We start from the raw sequence: 17,903 nt of genomic DNA on the forward strand, positions 1-17,903 counted from the left end.
CATATTGGCAAAGGGTTAGACTAGATTACTCTTGTGGTCCCGTCTAACCCTATAATCCTATGATTCTACATGGGGAACAAATATTTGATAATGCCCTCTTCAGTCTAGTAGAGTAGGATATAACACGATCCAAAGGCTGGAAGCTGAAGCTAAACAAATTCAGATTGGAAATAAGGTACAGTAGAAGTTTTTAACTATGAGGGTAATTAACCACTGGAACAATTTACCAAGGTGTTATGGTACATTGTCCTTCTTTGGCAAATTTGAAATCAGGCTTGGATGTTTTTCTAAAAGATCTGCTCTAGTTCAAACAGGAGTTAATTCAGGGAAGTCCTCTGGCTTATGCTATGCTGGAAATGTAGGATAATAGATAATCACAGTGGTCCCTTCTGGCCTTGAAATCCATAAATCTATGTATCTATGACCATTTTTAAAGCAGCTAATTTTTGAGGGGGAGCTGTATTTCATGACTCTCTTGACTAAATGACCCTAAGTTTGCACCACAGTATACCCCAGCTCCTGATGTGGTACACATCACTATTAAAGACAATTTCCCTATGCAGGTGGATTTTTAAAGCACTTTCAAACATTGGCTCTGGTGTGTCTCCACTTTACCTGCACTTTGGGCAAACCTTCCCTGATGCCAGGCAGAAGCAATAATGTGCATGCCACACACTCTCAGAAAATCCACATTGTGCAGGAGTGGAAATCACAGTCTTTGGGTCCTGCTTGGATTCAAAGATTACTGCATGGTCCCCAGCTGCAACATGAATTGAACTCCTCCTCAGGTAGTCACCACACAGCACTGCTCCCAGGCACACCGATCTTGTGGCACATGTGCAAATAACTTTTATTGGTGCACATCCCTGAGAAGTGAGACAGACCCTCTAATCATTTTTTAAGTATTGCTTCCCATACCTGGAACTGGGTGCCTGATGGTCACTGAGGTCAAATCTGATGGGTAAGGACACTGTGGGGCAGGTCAATGCCATAGTTTCAGCTAAAGATGTGTGCAATAAAGCATAAAAGACTATGAGAACAGAGTGACAGGTCCTTTTTTCCAGGGTATCTCTGGAACCCCTTACCCAAATGACCCCAAATTTGGCACCAATAACTCTAAACCAAGCCCAATAAGGCATGCCAGTTTTCAAGACAAATGGAATATACATGTGGATTTTAGAGCACTTTGAAATACTGGCTCTTAACATGAGAGCTTGGGTGCAGGGGGGGAGGTGAGGGCTCCGACTGGGGGTGTAAAAGGGTCTTTAAACCCTTAAAGACAGATGTTCATGGCAGCCTGATTTCAAATTTGCCAAAGAAGGACAATGTACCATAACACCTTGGTAAATTGTTCCAGTGGTTAATTACCCTCATAGTTAAAAACTTCTACTGTACCTTAACTTTGAAGACACTAGCACTCTTGTCTTATAAGTGTCTAACCCTTTTATAAAGCGACAGAGTCCTGTGGCACCGTACAGACTAACAGACGTCTGACGAAGTGGGTATTCACCCACGAAAGCTCATGCTCCAATACATCTGTTAGTCTATAACAGAGGGAGGCAACCTATGGCACAGGTGCCGAAGGCGGCACACAAGCTGATTTTCAGTGGCACTCACACTGCCCGGGTCCTGGCCACCGGTCCAGGGGGGCTCTGCATTTTAATTTAATTTTAAATGAAGCTTCTTAAACATTTTAAAAACCTTATTTACTTTACATACAACAGTAATTTAGTTATATATTATAGACTTATAGAAAGAGACCTTCTAAAAATGTTAAAGTGTATCACTGGCACGCGAAACCTTAAATTAGAGTGAATAAATGAAGACTCGGCACACCACTCATGAAAGGTTGCTGACCCCTGGTCTATAAGGTGCCACAGGACTCTTTGTCGCTCTTTACAGATCCAGACTAACACGGCTACCCCTCTGATACTAAACCTTTTATGCATTTATGCTAAGCTATTTTGACTCAATAATATCATGTGTGAGTTCCACTTGTTAATTCTATTTTGTATAAAAAACTGTTTGCTCCAATTTTGTTGGATTTTAATTCCATTGTGTTTCTTTTACTCTGGTATAATTAGATATGGTAAAGAACAGTATTCAAATGGCCTCCTCTGGTTCCAGGTCACTATTTTATGTAGCGTCTCCTCCTTCCCTTCTCCTTTCTGAGAGAGCTGGTGTGGTAACTCTGCCCAGGACCCTTAAAGACAGATGTTCATGGCAGCCTGTGATCCTATGAATATCCTTTATTAACATTATTATATTTATAAACATAATACACTTGGGAGCTTAATATACATAGTAATAGATGAGGTTGGCTGTGCTAATTGTATGGCTCCATCCTGCTTTGTGTCTCAGTCAGTAGTTTCCCTTGGTTTCCAAGCAGGGTGTATCAAATACCAATTATGTGACCATTTGAAAGGAAGTGTCACTGGTAACTGAGTCCCCAGGGCTGTATGCAGGAAATGGCAGCAATCTGCCAATGGCAACCTCATCCTTTCAGTGTGTGTGTCTCTCTCCCCATCAAAAGGCCTAATCCTGCACCACTGAAGTCAATGGGAATTTAGGGGAGCAGAACTGAAGCGAATGGCCTTAACAGAGCAGATGGAGCCTTGACGACTAAGTGTCTCTGCTGACTGAGGGCCCTAAGCACAAAGGCTCCTGGAAATGAACCATTGGTCCTCACGTCAGCTTCATAGGGCTTTGAATGAGGTCTCAACAGACAGACTTTTTTCTATGTATCATATCACTCCTGACATTTGAGCTGGCAGGTGGACTGTGGTGAATTGAGGAATGGGCAATGGATGAGCATCTCTGAAATGCCACCAGCTTTAAAAAACAGCAGCAAAACTGCAATTCACAGTTCTTGTCTTTAAACTCAACTTGTGACTCAGGTCCCCATGACGAACTCTCTCTAGAAAGCATATCATTGCACTGTTTTATTGTGAGCAGGGCAGCGCAGGGAGGCGGGGTTGGGAAAGAAGGTAAAAAGCTGCAAAGCATCGCTGCAACAGGCCGTTTTCTTAAGTTCCTACATCTAACCAACCTTACCCTGAAATTTTCTTCACCCCCTTGGCTCTGGGATCTATGACAAGCTGTAATAACCTCATACATGCAAGGACATGTACACTCTGGTTAAAAAGTTCACATTACCGGTCAAAAAGAATGCTGCAGCCATGCACATGCTGGAAGTTTGTCAAACATCAGCAGGATGGACAACTGCTTGTGGTAGCGAATGTTCTAGGACTCAGTCCTTCTCCCTTGAAGACCAATAGCAAATTCTCCATTGACTTCTCTGGGAGCAGGAACAGGATCAAGATTGGAATTTTTTAAAAGATCTGCTTAGGAATTATTTTGGGGAAGTTCTATGGCCTATACTATATACAAGATCAGATTAGATAATCACAATGGTTCCTTCTGACTTTAGAATCTATGGATGAGGCCCCTGGTGAACAAAGCTGTTTGCTACCCTGTCCCTCCCATGGCATTTCTGTCCTCTGTATTCATGCAGAAAGTACAGTATGGGCAGTGGTAGCAGAAACTTCCCCTACGCAATACCCTCAGCCAATATGGCTGAGCCCTGACTATGAGAGACATCTCTGTGGGCAAGAGAGGGGTCCTATCTTCAGAGCTTGGTCCCTCTATTGAGGCTACCAACATGAGCCAATTAGTGCCAACCATAATGGTGTTTTTTTGTGCTGTGAACTCTGCTCCATTGAGACGTGGACTGAGTCCCAGAAACCTAGTGTCACACATGGCACGGAACACTAGACCGTGTCTGTTTAATTATTTCCACTAAGAAAGAATTGCTATGTGCAAAAAGTGTCATGTGGCTGATTTTCTTAACTCCCCTCTGAGTAAGTGTAAGAAAGAAGCCTGAGATGATGCAGACTATAGGTCACATTCCTGACTGGGGGGAGTCATATTTCTGATGACCAGTCAGAGCCTCTTCAGTGGTCACATATGTTTATTAATTCAATGAGTTTAAAATGTATTATTTCAACTGACAATGGGGGAACCTCCAAACATGTGGAGATTTAGTTCAATAAGTGTCTGATTCTTCACATACAATGAGCCAAATGTCCTTTCAGTCACGTGACTTATTTTAGATTAAGGAAAACAACAACAGGAAAGAACAGTATGTGCATTTGCTACAGATTGTGAACAAACTGTGGCTACTGACAAGCAGAGTTCCCAAGTGTAAAGGTGCAGAGTGCACAGGAAACAGTCATGGTAGGTTGAAGTGATAGAGACCATAGAATACTTCTCATAATATGTTTGGCCTTCTGCAGGTTCAGCATTATGGTGATAGGTGTTAGAAAAAATCCTAAAATAGTTTATTTCAGCTTTTACTTCTGGAAGAAACCAGGATGTGCATAGAGGTAGCAAGATTGTGGAATATATCAGAAATATTTGTCACCAGAAATTATTTTTAGTTCATTTCAGTTCATTTGATGAGATGCTTGAGATGTTTTCTTATTTTTTCCAGCGTGGTTGGCCCATCCCTTGATACAGTCTGTCAACCCTACCTCGGCCATTCCTCCATCTCTGCTTGCCTGCATTGAAACACCCGCTCTCCAAAACTTCCCCTTGAGTTGCCCCTTTGTCTCCCTCCCCTTCTTTCATCTCCATGCTGGCTCTCATACTCCCTCACTTTGTCCATGCTTCTCCCTCTCCTTCAGATCCCTCCTGCAAAGCCTTTTAAGCATGATTCATGCACCTCAGTGAGCATGGTGTGTATGTGTGTGCATGTGCTGTACTGTACTGGCTGTGTCTGAGATATTCTTTACAGCACAAAGCCTGTCTCATTAGGTTTCTGTTGCTCAGACCACCAGTTGGTGCTCAGTAAATAATAATAGTTGAGAGAAGACCCTCTCACTCATGGGGAAGGAGTGACTTTGGGAACACATAGTAGTGCCTTCTGATAGTTCTGCCCAGATTTCCCCAGTTCCTGCAACTAGTGCCTGAGTGGCTCATTTTCTATAGTATCTGAGAGAAAGGTTACTAATCTTTCAGGTTGCTCTTTGGCTGTAGTGATTCAATACTGCAAGTTTTTAGAGCTCAAAAGTTATGATGAGTTGGGCCTCCAAAAATTCAAAATAAACATGTTGGGTTATTTTATTTGCCTTCTAGAGGTTGAACCTTTAGGACAGGTGTAGGCAACCTATGGCACACGTGCCGAAGGCAGCACACAAGCTGATTTTCAGTGGCACTCACACTGCCCAGGTCCTGCCCACTGGTCCGGGGGGAGGGCTCTGCATTTTAATTTAATTTTAAATTAAACTTCTTAAACATTTTAAAAACCTTATTTATTTTACATACAACCATAGTTTAGTTACATATTATAGACTTATAGAAAGAGACCTTCTAAAAACGTTAAAATGTATTACTGGCATGCAAAACTTTAAATTAGAGTGAATAAATGAAGACTCGGCACAGCACTTCTGAAAGGTTGCCGACCCCTGCTTTAGGAACTCGTGTTTTTAAGCTTTGCTGTGCAATCATGACCAACAGAAAGTTACTTTACACACACACACACACACACACACACACACACACACACACACACACACACACACACACACACACCCACCCACCCCGGGGTGGAGAGGCCAGGTAATCACCTAATTCCAGGAGCTGAGGTTTTCGGAAAACACCAGCTAACCTGAGACTTGCCATACCATTGTGAGACTTGCCAGGTCTGGGAAGCACAGCTGCCTGCTCAGAGCTAGATCCTGACCTGCTGTTCCCCTCTGAGTGTCCCACTGGTCCTGTGGGCCACGCTGTGCACCCAGGAGCAGAGCACTACCCAGGGCCGGTGCAAGGATGTTTTGCGTCCTAGGCAAAACTTCTACCTTGCGCCCCCCCCCCGCGCCCTCGCCCTGCGGCAGCTCCCCACCCTCCGCCCTGAGGCGCCCCCCTCACCCCAGCTCACCCCTGCTCTGAGCATGAGCACCCTGAGCACGCCATCGCTGCTTCACTTCTCCCGCCTCCCAGGCTTGCGGTGCCTAAGCTGATTGGCGCCACAAGCCTGGGAGGCGGGAAAAGTAAAGCAGCCACGGCGTGCTAGGGGAGGAGGTGGGGCAGGGGTGAGCTGGGGCAGGGCGCTCCCCTGCGTGCCGCACCCCCTTACTTGCTGCAGGCGGCCCTCCCCACGCTCCCCTGCCCAGCTCCCTCTGCCTAAATGCCGGCAGAGACCGGGGCGGCCGAAGATCCAGCCGCCGCAGTCACTGCTGAAGAAAATGGCACCCCCCCCAAATCCTAGCATCCTAGGCGACCGCCTAGGTCGCCTAAATGGTTGCATTGGCCCTGGCACTACCTACATCCTGCTGTTGGGAGGGGGTCAAACTGGCACCCCCAAATGACACTTAAGGGTGGCTACCACTGGATGAGGGCCAGTGTCGGAGCTCATCTCTGGTGCCTTTCGCCGGGGCACCAGAATTATTCCGGATGTACCCCGGCCCCGCTGCGTGAGCGCCCTTCGCACCCCGCAGCTCCTCGGGGGATGTTGCATCAGAGCCGCGCCTGTCTTGCACAATGTGGATGCGGAGTACGAGCCCTGCCAGGCGGGCGGGGGCCATCTCCCTGCAGCCCCCTCCAAAGAGCCAGCACGAGCCGCGGCGAGGGGGCTGCTGCGGAGCGAGCCCGCCTGAGCCCCGGCCGGGCAGGTGGGAGCGAGCTCGGCAGCCCGGCCCGGCCCGAGCGCTCTCTGCGGATGGAGCTCGCTCGACTTCAATTGCAAACTTTCATGGCTCGATTGCCATTGGCTGCGGCCCGGCCAATCACGAGCGCCCTTCGCAAACAATGCAACTTTTTCCGTGCCCCGCTCGGAGCCCGGCTCCTGCGCTCGGGCTATTTCGGGGCCAGCCCCTCCCCGAGCTATTTCTGCTCCTGGCCCGGGCTGGGGAGGCCGCCGCAGGTGTATCGGCCACGGAGAGCCCGGAGCGGGCAGGCTGCAGCCGGGGCGCGGAGCGCACGGGGATGGGCGGCGCTCAGCTTCTGGCTGGCTCCTGAGAGCTGCCGCGGGCCGCCTGAGTGGCGGGGCTGAGATCATGGCACCGAGGGAAGCCCCTGCGCCCTGCCCCTCCTCCAGCTGAAGGAGCAGCCGGCAGGAAGCAGCTGCCTGGATGCGAGAGCGGCCGAGCCCGGCTCTGACGCCCGCTGCCTTGGCTGGAGATGGCTGAGTGGCCCCTCTGCCCCCGCTGACCCCCGGCCTGGGCTCCGGCAGCAGGCTCCATGCCAGGGCTACATCAGATGCTCAACACCATTTACGAGTCGGATTCTGTTTTCTCCCCAGATGGAATTAAAGGAGGAGACGCGAGTGTGAGCTTGGCCCAAGGGAGCGGCGCCTCCAGCCAGAGTAAGTGATCCCCGCCTGTTCCTCGGGCAGGGCCGGGTGCAGAGAAGCCTTGTGGCACCTAGCTCGGGGTCAGAGCTCGCTGCGCCAGCAGAGCGGGGAGGGCTGCGCCCTGGCTTGGGATGCAGAGAAAAGGGAAATGAGAAAGGCGATTGAGCTATTTTTGCATCTGCCCACATGACTAGGCCCTGCGACATGCAATGGACTTAGTGAACCAGCCGCAGGGATTTCCTCCTCACGCCTCCTTTCCCCCCCCCCCCTCGGCTTGAGAGGGAGGTCTTAAGCAGCTGAGAGGTGGGATTCCCTGGGTCCCATGTTCAGAGACGGAGCAGCTGGGTGCTCATGGAAATGGGGCAAGCTTTCTCTTCCCAAGAGCAGTCTGTCTGTCTGGTTGGGGTGTGTACCCTGCCATGACTCTCAGGGCTGCTGGTGTAATGGCAAGCCCAGTGCCTTACATGGATAGAAGTGATGGTTCCCCTAGGGAGGATGAGTCCTCTGCTTTGCCTGCACAGAACAGGAGTTCTCCAAGCTATGGCAACAGGAGGTCCCTTCTCAGGTGGCTGTCAAGGGAGGTGCAGGCATCAAGTCTCTGCAAAGCAAAACATTGGGGTGTAATTTGAGGAATCCAGTCTAAGGCAAGCAGGATGTTTAACCCATCTGGAAATGAAGGAGCAGGCCTTGTGGAGATTAGTTAGCTCTGCTTATGTCCTCCAGAGCACTAACACCATGCAAGGCCTGTGTCTTCCTCAGGTGAAGTTGGTCGGTATCTTACGTAGGCTACTGCAGAATCATCCAGTCCCATCCTGCATGATGCTAGTGTGAGTTTAAGTCTGGGGGTCTTGTTGTTCTGAGTTACACAGTGTGTGGTGAGTCTCATGTCCACTCTCTGGTTCTGTGGTAGACTGTTGCATTGCTATCTTGGTGTTAGATATGTGCTGGGGATTGTGTGTGTGATGGTATTCAAACATGCCATTAACAGGAGGGTGGTGTTTGTAGTCCTGGCAGGAAGCTGCATTAGACATAGATGTAAGGGGATGTCCAGGTTAAGGAGTATCCAAGTGAGCCCAGTTCATCTCTATCACTCCCCTGGATATTCTGGATCTAGAGACTGGATAACACCAAGGCTTGTCTATACGGGACACTCAGGAAAGTTAAGACAAATTAAGCTTGGAATCAAGAGTAGATGTTAAAGATCTGCTCTAGGAATTATTTTGAGGAAGTTCTATGGCCTGTGTTATCCAGGAGGTGAGACTAGAGATCACAGTGGGCCCTTCTGGCCTTAGAATCTATGAACCTATAAGCTGTGATGTTAAAGTGAATTAAACCTCTGGCTAATGCTGCAGTGAACTAACGCCACTTCTGAATGAGAACATCCACACAGGAGTTAATGTGCTTTAACTTCACAGCTTTAGTTAATTCATTTTAACTTTCCTGAGTGTCCCCATGTAGCCAAGCCTTAAGGCAGTTCACTAACTGCACAAATATTGCCAACCCAAATATTCAAAAACCATGAGTAAGGGCTCACCCAAATCAAGAGTACCTTAAAAATCATTATTTAAAAAAATAAAAAACTTGGGTCTCTTTATTTGCTGTCTGGTTTTTTGTTTGTTTTTGTTTTTTGTTTTTTTTTGTAGCCTGCAGGAATCATATTTTCAAGTGTTTCTACAACAACTATGAGGGCTAGAAACTTGCACTTTTTTTTTAAATGAAAGCTGAGATTCTCACCTAATTGTTTGACTACCAGAGCTTTAAGGACAAACATGAGCTATCGTGCAGCTCACCATAAAATTGCAAGAATGGGCAACGCTGCAAAGTTGTATGTTACCTTCCTTGGAGGCTTTGGCTGAGATGCTGTTGTGATATTTTGTATAAAAAGGGACATAAGCAGTATACAGTACCTCAAAGCCTCCATAAATGGCCATTTGTAGCCATGCTTGAATCTTGTTGAGGTACCAGGCTGGGTCCTTATGGGTGTTTGGAGCTGACTAGTGCGCAGTATTGGTAGTACTCTTACCATAGGAGGTGTGTTCGGCTCTGTCTTGGGAACAGAAATGTCACTGTAGTGCCCTGGACATCCAGATCTTGCTCTGCTTGATACTGCTGATGCTCCAGAAAAACGGAGCTTCCAGCACTTCCCACGTTAGCATGGCTTTAATGTGCAAAATGGGGGATTTGGATAGATACTCTGCCCAGCCCTGTAACTAGGCTATATTCAGGGACTTTGGCAGAAGTGGTGATGCTGTGCCATCTGGGCGAGGTTTGGCTCAGGTGTGTATGTGCTGGCAAAAATAGGGGCCACTTTATTTAGAGATCTAAATCTGCCCGTGTGCTTGGCGCAGAGGAAGGAAGGGACTAGAACTAGCACTAAGCACCCCCTGGGCATCAGTGTAAGTGTTACTGTTAAGAGCTCGCACCTTAGCACATGCAGCATCTTCTCTGAGAGCTGAAACCCCAGTGCCATGTGCTAAAGTCAGAGGCACTGGCTGCATGGGACAGAAAGGGCATCATCCCAAGAGGGAGCAGTGCTTCTTCAGACCTCCCACCCAGTCACCAATCTGGGGATTTAGAAATATCTGAAATTAACATCACTGCATGTGTGCCCTTCTCTGCGTTTGCGAGAACCAGAGACCCTGCCATCCCAAGCATCTGGGGGATGTGGCAGCACTGGGCAACTGAACATACTGTAGGTAGATTTCTTCCTGACTGTCCTACTGTATAAAGCGTGCACTGACTGCCCTTCAGGTGTGCTTTCCCTCTAGTCCCAGCTGTGTACTTTATTTCTGGGCCTGGGCAGGGAAGGGTGGGGCTCAAGCTCTGTGGAGATAAAAATGCGATGCTTATGACCAGATGTGTGCAGAGCTCTTCGGCCTGGAAACCGCAGGCTTTCTTGGAAGATCTCCAGTACTTCCTGATTTGGGCTGAGCCACTCCTGGGATTTCAGCATTTCCTATTCAGCTGCCTGATGTGAGTAGGAAGCAAGAGAGAGTGAAAACAAAACAGCAGTCAGATAGTTTGCATGTCAGAAAAGGTTTGGAGCTTCGGTTTGAATCTGGGGAAACGGGTCAGGGCAGTTTAGATCTTATCAGCAGGGATTTCTGACCTTGTTAATATCTCCTGTTGGTAAATATCTTACAAGCTTCAACTGTGAAAAAGGCACAAAGCCATTCCATGGAGCCACATGTTCCTGGCTTTCTTATCGTTGGGTGGGGTTGCGGGCCATGCATGTGCATGCGTGTGCACACTCTTTCCGCTTGTTTCTTACACCAGCTTGTTGCATCTTGCCTGACTTTAGACTGGAAGCTCTCGAGGGCAGGGACTGTCTGCTGGGCTCTGTGCAAGCACACAGTAAGAGAGTGGAGTCCTGATCTGCTCTGGAGCCTTTCAGTGGTTCTGAAATACAGATACTACATAATAATATCTGAACTAGTATCCAGACCTAGACTTGGTCTGCACTACCAAATTATGTCAGTATAACTATGTCACTCAGGAGTTTGGAACTCAACACCCCTGAGCGACACAGTTATACTGACCTAACCCCAAGTGTAGACAGTGTTTTGTCAGTGACATAGCTGATGCCTTTTGGGGAGGTGGAGTACCTATGCTTGGTATTTAGGTAGCATCTTCACTAAGCACTACAGCAGCACAGCTGTAGTGCTGTAAGTGTAGATAAGCCCTTAATAATGAGTCTTCTCTGCTCACATGAGCTTGTGGGTCTGGGTTTGTATTTCACTTTTTGTGGAGACTGGGAATTCAGATCAGATTTGTTGCTAGAGCACAGGCCTCGGTGCTTGGATTTTTGGCTCTCAATTGTATATTTACATTTCAGAAAGTCTGTGGCTTAAAATAAAACCCTATATTTGTGTCTGATATGGGGAGCTTGGTCTTGTCTCCATCAAGGAGCAGAAGTTGTTCTAGTCAAAGCCATTTGGTGCTGGATGACTCAAGTCCGGTGCTTGTGGTAATGTCTGTGGGGATGTGAATGGCACTGCTAATTGCTTATTGGTTAGTAGGCATGAGTGAAAGCTGTGGTAATTTACACCCTTGGGGGTGGAGCACAAAGAGGGTCTCACAGGAGGATGTGATCACCATCCCAAGAATTCACACATTAGTCAGGCTCCAAAAATCATGAGATTTTTTTAAAATACTGGAATCTTTGGGGTGCATGCTCTGTAGCCAGGAGGGCTAGAAACACTTTTTTTTTTTTTTTTAAATGAAAGTTGAGATTCCCATGTAACCCCATGAATCCAGCATAGGGCTTTAGGAGGAACTCCATAACCCACGAGTCTTATGAATAAAATCACGAGTTGGCAGCACTGCAGAGTGCAAGATAAAGCAGCTCCATACATCTTGTCAGTCTGGTTACCTCCTGTTGGTTGCCTTCCCTGCTACACCCTCAGCCTCCCACCACTGTGGAATGTACATTCCAGCAGCTTTCACTCACTCACACACTACCATTTGTGTCCCCTTGTTCTGCTCTGTGTAGAGGGCAGGGAATGCGTCTCCCCTCTGATCCAGTGCAGATTGGGCCATGAGGTGAGACATGTTCAGCTTGGTGAGAGCTGGATTTTTGTCCAAACTCTGATGTGAGATGCTGTACTGATGCTATCCCCTCTCGGGGAGCAAGAGCCTACCCTTGCAGCGGGGTCAGTCTTGGCCACTTAAGACTCATCTCATTTCTAGCTCCTGCGATCCCTTTCTGTGCTCCCCTACCTCCCTGACTCTCAGCATGCAGGGCCTGGAATTGTCCACTCCACTTGTCCCAAGACTTGTTTTTCTGATCTGATTTTTTTTACCCATTTCTTTCCCCAGCCTGGACAGGGCTCCTCTGCCTCTGGCCATGCGGCTGGTCTCTGTTCTGAGCTCTGCCACCCCATCACTGTGTAGTGTTCAGTCCAGCTCCAGCCTCAGGGGATAAGAAGGGGAGCCAGCCAGTGCAGAATGGGTAGGTGAGTCAGACCTGTGAGCAGTTGTGTTCAGAGCACTTCCCAGTGTCTGTGTTTCATTATCTTGCTGTACTCCCTGAAGTCCTGAGCCAAGATGCCTCTTTTCCTGTCACAGGCCTTGTTTGTTGTGTGCATATTAACCCCATCGTTGCTGTGTTTCTCATGCAGTCGGTTACCATGGGAAAGTGAGCAGAAGCTGAATGAGAATTTCATGGCCTGGCTGAGTCTGAAAAGCCTCATCACAGCTGGGTGGCCCTGCCTCAGAATGTGCGGCTGCCTTTGACTGAAGAATCAAAGGGATTCAGAGCCACCATGTTACATCCAGTTCTGCATTTTCAGCTTTCCTCACAATGGGTTTGACTGGCCTCCTGGACGGAAGGAGCACAGGGCAGCTCAGCGCCCATCTCACTTATAGTCCCATCCAAAACAATAAAGAGGAGCCAGAAGCTAAGCTGTTGGATGTGCATATACAGTTGGGAGCCATGGCATTAGAGTGCCAAAGCCCTCTAAAACTACAAGACACAAGGTAAAAGTGGTGGTTCCACCCTGGTGCTGCTCTTGAGCTGCCGTAACATTAGCTGTGGGTGCAGGGATATTCTATGACTTGAATGCTGTTGGAATGGGGTGGAAAATCAGCAACGACAATGAAAAAGTGCTGGATGAATCTGCTGCTAATAGGTAGGCGGTCCAGTGGCAGTTGGGCTCAGAGTCTACTGAGTGTGTCGGTTCTCTGTCACTCTAGGAAGGCTATAGTTTGTATGTGTATTGTTTGAGGTAGTGGGGAGGGAAACCACCCTGGGGACATGCAGCCCTCAGAGGAAGTGTCAAGGACACTAGCTGGGTGCAGTGTCTGTGAATGTCTCCTGTGATTCTAATGCAGGGGTCGGCAACCTTTCACAAGTGCTGTGCCGAGTTTTCATTTATTCACTCTAATGTAAGGTTTCATGTCCCAGTAATACATTGTAATGTTTTTAGAAGGTCTCTTTCTATAAGTCTATAATGTATAACTAAATTACTGTTGTATGTAAAGTAAATAAGGTTTTAAAAAATGTTTAAGAAGCTTCATTTAAAATTAAATTAAAATGCAGAGCACTCTGAACCTGTGGCCAGGACCCGGGCAGTGTGAGTGCCACTGAAAATCAGCTCACATGCCACCTTCGGCACATGTGCCATAGGTTGCCTACCCCTGCTCTAATACTTAGGGGAAAGAGCTTTGCATTTTGTTTTTAACTACAAACTTCTTTTCTGTTCAACAAAGTGCAGAGAAATGGGATAGGATCCTGCCTATTTAATAGTTATATAGTGGTAGCACCTAGAGGCTAGCCAGTTTAGGACCCATTGTGCTACGCACCGTATAAACCTTTAGCAAACAATAATCCCTTCCTAGAAGAGCTTTAAACTCATGGGCAGGTCTACGCTTAAAATGCTGCAGTGGGGTCGCTGTAGCGCTTCAGTGAAGATGCTGTCTATTCTACACTGATGTGAGAGCGTCTTCCATTGGCATAGTTAATCCACTTTCCCGCAAGGCGGTAGCTATGTTGATGGGAGAAGTCTCCTGTCAGTTTAGTGCTGTTGCTAATTTTCTAGTGTAGACCTGGTGGAAAAGACAAGACCTAGCAGGTGAGTGAGAAAAACAGTTCCTTCATGGGAATGCAGAGGCAGAAATGAGAGCCCATGGGGGAGAGCAGAGCCGAGTCCTCTGGGGTAGGTAGGGGCTGGCTGCTGTGTCACTATTTCTGCCTTTAACTGAGAGCTTACACTCCTCTGGGGACTGGTCTCCCAGACTTCCCAGCAGTGCCTTCTCTAACAGTTGCTAGCCCCACAGTGAAGGTGCATTGGGAGCACTCGAGTCCACTGTTTACTAAGCAGGACACAACCTCTGAAGTTCAAGTTTAGCCATAACAAATGGAGCTGGTATGCTTGGGTGGCTCCTTGTTCCATTATTCATGTTATAAATAGTAGCTGGAACCCAGGTGGAAAGCTGTTAATTGGCCTTGGAAAATTCCTAAGCACATCTAGGAGGGTTGGTGCTGACTGTGAGCAAATTAACCCTTGGCAGATTGGGTTTGGAGACAGCATCTGCTCTGGCTGTTCTGTTCTGCTCTGGTGAGGCAGAAGTACCAGTAAATAAGTCACTGAGAGGATGGAAGTGCAGTGCCATGTGTTTCACTTGTGCTGCCCCTGCTGTGCACTGCCCTCTGACACCAAGCCATAGTCCTGCAGATTCTTTCTCCCCGAATTCTCCTCCCCATGGGTGTTGGGATCCAACACCAGATGCTCCTAAGCAGTGTTATCACTGGAGGGCCTGGCCTGGTGCTAGTTGTTAGAAGGGGGAGGCAGGACTGATGCAATTGGATGATTAGTGATGAAGCCTCACAACTTCTCCAGCTGGTTTCTGATCTGTCCTTAATCCTTGCTTGTTAAGGGGGTTAGGGAGGCTGGGCAGCATCATTTATCCACAAGCACAATTATCTCTCTCTCTCCCTCCTTTGTGAACTGACTGTGTATCTCTCATGCTGCCTATGGATCACCTGGCACAGTGGGACACCGATCTTGGCTGGAGCCTCTAGATGCTACTGTAATGCAAATTCATATTAATAAAAATGCTATTCAAGGGGCTCTTTTTCTTTTCCTGTATATTGCTGTTATTATGGGACCCCAGTAGTGTCTAGGGACTCCCCGTGTGCTGGGTGCTGCACAGACATACACTACAAAATAGGTACGGCTTTACTTGATGCAGCTTCCCACAGAGATGGACTCTGTAGAGAACATTTGTACCTGGAGCAACAGACATGTCAAACTTGAGCACATGAGGATTTGCTTAAATGTAGAGTGTCCTCTTACCCCCTGCTCCTCCACATAATGTTTAAAGTAAAACTTATCACTATCCTGCAAATCAATTGCATTGCACAGTTATACTGAGATGTTTTCAGATACCTAATGAGCACTAAGAACAATACAAAGTGTGCAGTCACCTTTGGGATGAGGTGCTCTGACTTGGTGGTGTCTTGCACCCAATCTGCAGTTGCTTTGCACTGGTGTAAATGATCGCACATGGTGCAGGATAAGAGCAAATCAGGCCCAGAGACTTTTGAGGGAAAGGGTATGAATTCTTGGAGATGAGGGAGCTGGGTCAAAAAGGGAGAGATTGAATGAATGGGTGGGGCTGGGGAGGACACTGAGTGGGTGTCATGCAGTTGGGAGTCTGTGTTTACAATGTTTTAGAAAGAGTAACTATCCAGGAGCCTGATGGCTCTCATGAGAGTAACTCCTATTGGATGCAGTGATGGGAGCTGTACATACTTGTAGAGAGGGAGTTGGGCATTTGCACTGGTTTCAAAATTCCAAGAGATTTTGTTATTTATTTCATCAGAGAAGGTGAAGATTAACACACCTCAGTATTTTGGGAGCACTGGGCTCCCAGCAAAAGCTGCTTTATTTGAGGAGCTGATGTGATGTGGCTTTTAGTTTTCAAACTTTTGGCCATCCAGCACTTATTGGTTGTAGCTATTCAGCACCATGTGTTTGCACTGGCACTTCACAAACATGGTCCTAGCCCTGAAGAGCGTACAAAGTGTGGCCCCTATCCTGGCAGAATCCCAGTGGATCTGGTTGCAAGATCAGAGTAGAATAATTTCCTCATCCTAGTGTTTAACATGGAAATGAGTTGTTATAATCAGTGCTGGATGGTTTGTGGAATCTTCCAGCTGTGAGGAACCTCTGGCTGGCTCTGCTTTACTGTGCTGGGCTAGTCACCTCTCTCTCTCTCTCTCTCTGACTAGAAGGGAACTTGGATGTGGAGTGTGTCCTCTAGTGGTGTTTCGAGGAGGGATACTTACAGACCTGTCAACAAATTGGTTATTTCCAAGTGGTACCCCCATAATGACTGTTTCTGCCATTGGACCTTTCTTCTAGCTTTAATTGTCTTAAGTGGCCATTCAAAGGGCCAATGAAAATCAGTTGCCTCATGGAGGGAGCTGTTGTAATGGATGTAGAGCAGGAGTACGCACAATTGTTTGGAGAGGTCTCATGAGGCAGGAGGATGGCCAGTAAAGATGGCCTCTTGGGCAGGTGTCACCAGGGGTTGTACAGCAGGGCAGGTTGTGGATGCTGTAGCACCCTGGAGTCTGTTTGGGCACATTGCATTGCCCTGTGTCTGTTTTGGCATCTCCGCTCAGGAACTGTAAAGGCAGGAGCTCTGTCCATTGCCCCACAAACTGGACAGAGTTGATGCCATCTACGACCTAATGGGCTCCTTCTGAAGGTCTTGCAAGTTCTGAGCTGAGCAGAGTTCATTTTGGGTGAACCACAGTTGCATGGTGCAGTTCCTGCATTCTTCATGCTAGGGTGGAGCCAATAAGAGGGCCAGTCTTGGCTTGTAAAACTCGTCAGTTCCAGCTCTCTGCTGTGGCCTCCAGCTCTCCATGCAGGTTCCTTCTGCCTGAGGGATTGTTTGCTAAAACCATCTGAATTACAGTTTAAAACAAAACAATCCGTCCTCTCCCCTTCTGTGGAGCGGACTAGAGAGCAGCTTGTTGTCCTTTAACCTGACTCCCAGCTCTAGCCTTCCCCTGAGAAGCCATGTTCCCCAGCTACTGCGGCCTCTGTCATCAAAGTCCATCCAAACCAAACAGGACCTAATTTTTGCCCAGAAGTGCTGTCCTTTGGGGTGCACTTGGGTCAGGTCTGTACTTTTGTGTCTAGGTGAAGGGGATATTTCTCAAGTTAATGAGCCACCAGTGGCTTTAGGAACTGGCTCAGTGACCCATCTGAGTAATAGTGAGTGATTTACTACTGGGCCCAGTTCTAGGTGATATGTCCAGTCCAACCATCCCCTTTCCAAATTTTCTGATTGAATATTATGTATAGGGTGAGATACTCATCCCTTCAACAACCACTGGCAAGGGAATTTCAGCTACGTGCTGCTGCCATAATTCTCATGCAGTGTTCTGTGCTCCCTGATCCATCAAATTCCCTATTTCTGCCATCAGTGTGGAAGCTCCTCATATAGGGAGTGGGAGGGACAGACAGACCACACTCTCTGGGTCAGGAACTCTTTTCTGTGTTCATACAGCATCTGGCACAGTGGGTCCCTATCCATGACAAGGGCTGCTAGCTGCTACTGTAATACAGATAATAAATAACTTAATCAGTTCTATTTTCTTCTTCCACTAAAGCCTGTTATTGGCAGAACTGTCTAGAATTATGTGCATGTGTGTGTAATTCCACATGGTTATGGAGTTAAATCAGATGTGTCCACTCATGTGCTTAGTGCACACATGACAAAGGTGTGTGCAGGTGGCAGTGTCTGTGTACTTGTGTTTGTTATTCACTGGATCTTTTAATACTTCAAGGAATAAGTGAAATAAAGAGAGATCCAGTCTTGTTATGGACTTTCAGTTCCTAGGTGTTGGGAATGCCATAGGAAAACCAGAGACCACATTATTTCAGGCTACCTGAGGCAAAGGACCCTTAAAATCATAGACACAAGTGTGAATCCCAAGATAGTTGGGTTTATTTGGGGTGCTGCAGGAGTCTGAGCAGTGCATCTCACAGCGCTGATCAAGCCTGTGAAAGGGCCCACTGAAGTCAATGTTGAA

General features: G+C 47.5%; 1 protein-coding gene across 15 annotated transcripts in view; it reads left to right on the plus strand.

The window, feature by feature from the left end:
• The window catches only part of HDAC7 (histone deacetylase 7), a 258,861-nt gene that overhangs the window by 104,555 nt on the left and 136,403 nt on the right, over positions 1 to 17,903 (plus strand). For 7 of the 15 annotated variants that reach the window (XR_005591173.1, XM_039513883.1, XM_039513884.1 and 4 more), the window contains exon 1: positions 6,933 to 7,363. The exons of 1 other annotated variant lie outside the window; for it this stretch is intronic. Coding sequence is in view for 8 of the 14 variants with exons in the window: in XM_039513883.1 (XP_039369817.1) it covers positions 7,240 to 7,363 (124 nt within the window). In the remaining 6 variants the exon portion in view is untranslated. Of the gene's footprint in view, positions 1 to 6,607; positions 6,672 to 6,932; positions 7,364 to 17,903 lie in introns of those variants that run through there. 7 more of the 15 variants (XM_039513885.1, XM_039513888.1, XM_039513892.1 and 4 more) reach the window with 2 other exon arrangements.

The sequence above is a fragment of the Mauremys reevesii genome, linkage group 25 (assembly GCF_016161935.1).
Source record: "Mauremys reevesii isolate NIE-2019 linkage group 25, ASM1616193v1, whole genome shotgun sequence".
Lineage (NCBI taxonomy): Eukaryota > Metazoa > Chordata > Testudines > Geoemydidae > Mauremys > Mauremys reevesii.